Source organism: Charadrius vociferus, unplaced genomic scaffold, assembly GCF_000708025.1.
Source record: "Charadrius vociferus isolate BGI_N301 unplaced genomic scaffold, ASM70802v2 scaffold1, whole genome shotgun sequence".
Taxonomy (NCBI): domain Eukaryota; kingdom Metazoa; phylum Chordata; class Aves; order Charadriiformes; family Charadriidae; genus Charadrius; species Charadrius vociferus.
In genome coordinates, this window is record NW_009647680.1 from 10137879 (window position 1) to 10144236 (window position 6358).

Sequence of the window (6358 nt, forward strand, 5' to 3'; positions counted from 1 at the left end):
AATCTTTCTGATTATTTTAAGCACGTAGGGACATTTGAATAGACAATGTATGCCACAACTCAATCCTCACAGTTCCTAATAGGAAAATTCTTTAAGTCACAGCTTTTATGTTTATTCCCTGTAGACATTTTCTTTTTTCCTTTTTCCAGGTTCAATACCAAATTTAAAGTGCTAAATGATATGATGTTCTTCAATCATCACAAACAGATCTGCATAGCCAATATCCTGACTGAAGTCACCAGCAGGAGGCAAAGTTGTATGTTCTGGGTTTGCTTTTTAATTTATTTTATTTTTAACTTATTTATACAGTGGTAATAAAGTGGTGCTTTACCAACCCTTCATATCTACCACTTGACTGTATTCATCAGGTATTTTATGGCTGCATTCCAATAGCCAATAATGTAATTACCAGCCATTTCCTAATAAAAGTATTCAAATCCTAGTATCTTAATTTAGCCAACCGGTGAAAAGTTAAGTAACCAGGATATGGACAAGTCTTCAGAGGACAATTAGGTCAATCTCAAGAACGTATGGAAATGGTTCTGTAATTAAATGATTTCATTAACAGCGCCTTTTGTGAGCACTCAATTTGTTTAAATCCCGAACTAATAAACTGTCCTTGCATTTTAGATTGTCAGCGCACAAATGCCTTGGCACATAAGTCTGCACTCTGTTGACTGTAATTTGATTCAGCGGAGAGGTGTGTCCGCGATTTGGCTGCAGCCAAGGAAGGCGGAATGAGCTGTGACACTTCAGCAGGTGGAATGGAAGACTCCCCCCACTTTGACACCGCGAGCAGCCAGGGTGTTGTACTCTGCCACAGCCTTCTCCGTTTGCAAGACCAACACATCAATCCCATTTTTCTTCAGATAGTCCACAGTCGATGGTGGAACCTCAGAAGAGAAAAGGAAATGGGGAGAGCAAGTATTAGATTCTTTTGCCCTCACACTGTAAGGCTTGAAGAAAAACAGGTACCAATGGCATTTGTTAGTAGATGCACTTAAGTAATTGATCACAGCCAAACTGATAATATGGTCAGATATTTCTAAGATTGACATAAATTTTTTTCTCTTGAATAAAGTAACTTGTGTACACACACAGAACTCTCCTCAACATGGTTTAAAATGCAGCCCTTTCTTACAAAAACAAATAGAACTGGAGCTAACGGTAATTAATCTAAATAGGGTGTTACCTCACCAAAAGGCTTACGAATTGTTTCTCATGAAATGAAGCTCATCCAGTACCTAAAGGGGGCCTACAGGAGAGCTGGAGAGGAACTTTTTAGAAGGCCACGGAGTGATAGGATGAGGGGGAATGGCTTCAAACTGGAAGAGGGGAGATTCAGATGAGATATTAGGAAGAAATTTTTCACTGTGAGGTTGATGAGGCACTGCCATAGGTTGCCCAGAGAAGCTGTGGCTGCCCCATCCCTGGAGGTGATCAAGGCCAGGTTGGACGGGGCTTGGAGCAACCTGGTCTGGTGGGAGGTGTCCCTGCCCATAGCAGGGGGGTTGGAACTAGATGATCTTCAAGGTCCTTTCCAACCCAAACCATTCTATGATTCCTGAGCTTTCTGTAGCTAGTTTATCCACTGCAGTGACACCCTGCCAACATCAGGAACAAAAAAGCCTAATTATCAAAGTCTTTACAGCAGGCTAGAGAGCTAGTTCATAACCTATTCTAAGAGAGGGGACTAATGACATTGTAAAAAAATCTCCTTGTTTAAATTTAATCTTGGAACATAAACCTGTTTACTGCCTGACATTGGCACTAATACAGAAGAGCTCAAATGATGGTTCTTTCAGGAAGAGAGTGACTCCTGGCAGGAGCTCAGTCATGCTAATTCAGCATCCTGAATTTTTTTCCCCTCTTCATAAAGCATCATAGATTTCCACACACATACCCCTAATCAGAGAGAGAGGGAAAACAAACAGTTCTAGTTTATATTTATCACAGAACAAAAACCTACCTGCAAAGCCTCGCTCATGCCACGACCAATCACCATAGTTTTAACACCCTTCTTGACAACTTCTTCAAGGTCAGCCGGCTGCACTCCTGGAGAATGCTAAGTGTCAGGGGAGGAAAACAATAGTCTGTGTACTGACAGCAACCATCGGGAAAGCTTCATCTGTATGTTTTGAGAATGTCCATAGATTAGCAGGGTGAATTACCAGTACCAAAATGCAACACAACCCTCTTTTCTGCACACACACAGTAGATAACATTGGTAACTAAAAACGATATTTTATGTGCAGATGAAGGATGATAGTTAATCAATTGATGGCAATAGTATCCATCTTTATTAAACAGTTAAAAATAAAGATGCATTACACATTTCTAAAACATTTATGTCTAACAACTAGCATTTTATAAATATTAAAAGTTAAAGTGAAATCAGTAAATTGCAACACATTGCCTTTGTTTTCAAACAAACAAAATCTTTTTGTAATAAAGATAGTGGCCAGCCAAAGTTTACTCACTTTAATTACAAAGAGCTTCTCCAATAATTAAAATTATTAAATTCTTTTCTTGTTTACATTGCAAATCTCATTTACTAAAGAGGACTGAAACATATTGGTTAGCTTCATTGCAGCTAACAGTTTCAATTTCTGCACTACTCTTAATTTTGAGAAAGGAATATTTGAAACCAAACTCCTCAAAGAAAAAAAAAAAAAAGAAGAGCTTTAACAGTACGTTGATTGAGTTTTTAAAGAAGTACACCCATTTACTACTAGTATGCTTTAAACATACAAATTCACAAGTACACCTGTAATGTTATTATAAAACAATATGATGTCTCACTAATTCTCCTCCTGGATTCAATGTATCTCTATATGGCCAAGACTAAGAAAATGTACAACCTGTGGCTAGAATTTGGCCCCTTTTTGGTGTGCAATTTTTAAACCATAAATACTATTCCCCTCCCCATCCCAGCATTTTCTTCTTTTTCTTTTTTTTTTTTGGGGGGGGGAAGAATTCTTAAGTTCTTTCAGAGCACTGAGGTGAGTTTCTCACTTGAAGTAGGCAACACTATGGTGGACTCCTGGAGAATGTTACTCTTATGGAGATGTCCATACATCTTTATCCCCAATATTTCCAGAAATGAATTAAGGTCAGAGCACCAGCTTAACAATTCACCTTTCTGGTTCTCCAAGTTGTGTTCCCCTTAGTCCATTTACATTTGATATCCACGCCTAGGATGCAGAGTTCACTTAAATATGCAGAGATTTCTCAGACCAAATCACTGCAAGTACATGTTTATGACAGAATAGGTAATGCTTTTCCTTCGGGGGTTTTAAAGTAGACTCAAAACTTAGGCAAAAAGAACTGGTATGGTTTACTGCAATTACAATAATTAGATTGCTGGGGAAGGTTTGCTGTCATATGATAAGTACTCCTGAGATATTAAAACCATGGAACAAAAGGATTTTCTTCAGTTACACAAGACGCTGTGATGTGGGAGCTTCCACGTGTTTTGTGGGAAACTAGCGTCATTAAAGGAAACATGTAACATGATGGAATAACTGTATCATTGCTGATTTGACAGCTGGGGGCAGCAGAATTTTTTGCCTGTTTTGTTCTCCGGTCTTCCTTTAGAATTCCTACTTCTTTTCTCCCATTAGTAGACGGCACTGAAATGCAGCCAGCCAGGGAGGCTGCCGGTCACCCCCAAGGGTTAAGGCCATAAGAATGATTCCTGCTTAGTTACAGAACCTTGCAGAGCCAGTTATACAATTTTCCCAATGAAAGAATTACCTACTAGACAGCAGTCTGATAGCAGAGCAGGAAAGGAAGCGATCTATTTCCAACTAGAGTGTGGGACATGACCAACACTGCTTGTTTCCCAAACTTCAGCTCCACCTACCCCCAGGAAAAACACGCTGCAAGAAAGCAGCACATTGTAGTCTACTGTAAAGAAATGGGCAGAAAATGCATCTGGGGAATCCTCCTAATGCCAGTGCTGATTGAATTAATTTTTTTTTTTATAGTTCTTCTAGAGTTGGAGATGCAGTCTAGAAAAGCTTAGTTCTATTCTCATACTTATTGCTTGCTATTAAATTTTAAACTAAATCACCAAACTCCTCATAGCTGCAAGGGGGAATAGAACTGACCTAAAGCAAGAGCTTTACAAGTGACCTATATATAGGTATTTTTTTACTTCCTGATGAAATACAAAGGATGCCAGAAAACCCCCAACTTTAACATAGTCTCATTTTTCTTGTTTCAGTTGGAGGACCCTCCTAAAGACTTTTATGGACTTACAGCTTTTACCTGTCACCTGAAGATATCCCTTGTTAGAAACTTTAAAAGGAAAGCACAGCCTCCTAAATGCTAGTAGGTGGCACTGGAACAGGTTGCCCAGAGAGGCTGTTGAGACCCCATCCCTGGAGATGTTCAAGGCCAGGCTGGACGTGGCCTTGGGCAACCTGGTCTAGTGGGAGGTGTCCCTGCCCATGGCAGGGAGGTTGGAACTCTATGATCTTCAAGGTCCTTTCCAACCTAAACCATTCTATGATTCTATAATTTGAAACCAAAGCTTTCAAGTGGTCAGAATGAATATCAAGATGTGATTGAGCAGGGAACTAGTTGGGAACTTTCAGGCTGCCATGTCTGTTCTGCTTCTCTGGTCATATATGCATATAAACCAGGAAAACAGTATTGTCAAACAAACAAAAATTGATTCTCGCCACATAACCCACACCTCCAGACAGTGAAAACTTAATTTTTTATAATCAGACGATAAATTAAATACATTTAAAAAGGTTACATACACAGCTATCTTTGCATGACAGCACTAGCTTTCTCTTGGCGTTATATACTCTGTAAAAACTGAACTCTGACAGCTTAAAAAAGTTCTGTTCCCCCAAAGATCATAGATGAAGTTCCAAACTCAAAGGTTCTGCCCTTCAGTTGTGTCAGAATGAATTCAACAGAGCTGCATCCTCTGCGTGGGTACAGCCACAGGTGCTGAGTCTAAGACCTGATCAGTATGTAGTTCTTTTGTGCTTTAACTTTTGCTTAGGAAGTATGGATTTTTTTCGAGCCAATACAGCTATCCTAGTGCAAACCCTAGTACAGGAAGAATTATCATCGAGTTCCTAATGCAATAGATGTTATGCTGCTTCTAAATCTGGAACGTCAATACTATTCCGTGTACTTTTATACAATTCTGATAGTATTTACAGATAAAGTTTAAAAATTGTGAGGGCAAGCACTTAGTTTATGGCTACCAAGAGAAGTCATTGCGTGGTTAGCGAGACTGTGAGCTTTTCACGGAGAAACTAGCGCATATGACATTGTATCTGCATATTTTTCCTCTGAGATAAGTACAAGGGACCCCAAGGAAAAGGCTATAAACTAAACCACATGCATTGTTGTCTTCCAAGCACATAAGGTCAGTTACTGTTGATTTGTTTTAACTTCTCATAAATTTTTTTCTGTCTCACTCAACACAACTTTTGTTTACACATTCTGAAAAAAGGTTGTTACCAGCACCTTATGACAATTGCGCTTTTGCTGTTTGAGAACTCTAAGTTGTATGAGAATGGTCTAGTCAGGTGGCTGGGAGGACTGGTGGCAACAGTTGGTACACCCCACCACCCATAGGACCTTGCGTGTCTCCAGTCCTCTGACCTCTCCGCACAGTCACTTCTGAAACACCGAGTTTTTACCAGGAAAGGTCTAACGGTTAGATGAAAGCAAAAAGCAGCTCATTGAATTTCTGGCTGGAACTTTAACAACTGTGCTCTCAACCATTCTCAAGAGTCCTGTTTGAAATGCAGGATGGATAGTAAATGACAAACTTACATTAGTCCCAGTTTCTCGCCAATCCCAGGTTCGGCTTCCTCCCGGCCATACTTTGCAATCCTTATACGTTGTAGAGCAGCCTTTCACCTTCATCTGACCCCAAGAAAGGGAAGCGATTTCAGGGGAAGACATCACAAAGTTGAACCAAAGTCTGGAAAAAGGATATTTAATACAAAACATCAGGCTAACATATGCAGCATGTTAATAAAACCAGAAAATTCTGTCCTTGCCCCAAGGAGCTGGGAAGGAAATGCTATGACAGACTTTATCCATGTGATTTTGTGGCAACAGAATTGAACTGAGGATCAGCAGATTTGTTGAATTACGAGTCCTCTTGGGGATTTTGGGCAAATCATTTTACGTGCTAAATCTGTACAAGTATTGGGTGCTCAACTTTTAAAACTATCAACAGGGCTAAGATCACAGAATATCCTCTCACATCTGGGTTTTCATCTTCCCCCTAACATGTACAATGAAGATGATAACAATTTCCTAAAATATCTGAGAGATACACTGTTTCTTTGGCTGTTTTATTATTTTAAAGCAGTAA

At 39.6% G+C, this 6358-nt stretch overlaps 1 protein-coding gene across 1 annotated transcript; it reads right to left on the reverse strand.

Annotated features, from left to right (window-relative positions):
* Positions 1-752: 752 nt before the first annotated feature.
* Positions 753-5940, reverse strand: AAMDC (adipogenesis associated, Mth938 domain containing). The gene is made up of 3 exons (XM_009881219.1): positions 5809-5940; positions 1970-2065; positions 753-893 (listed from the first exon to the last, which is right to left on the reverse strand). Exons 1-3 carry the CDS (start codon positions 5938-5940, stop codon positions 753-755), a joined length of 369 nt encoding a protein of 122 aa, XP_009879521.1.
* Between the last annotated feature and the right edge of the window lie 418 nt (positions 5941-6358).

What these genes read in the sequence shown, in the direction of transcription:
- AAMDC (XM_009881219.1), bottom strand. Translation starts at nt 5,940, where the DNA reads ATGTCTTCCCCTGAAATCGCTTCCCTTTCTTGGGGTCAGATGAAGGTG. An exon ending in GGCGAGAAACTGGGACTAAT is followed by an intron (nt 2,066 to 5,808) that starts GTAAGTTTGTCA and finishes CCTGACACTTAG; the next exon opens with CATTCTCCAGGAGTGCAGCC. An exon ending in GCATGAGCGAGGCTTTGCAG is followed by an intron (nt 894 to 1,969) that starts GTAGGTTTTTGT and finishes TTCTCTTCTGAG; the next exon opens with GTTCCACCATCGACTGTGGA.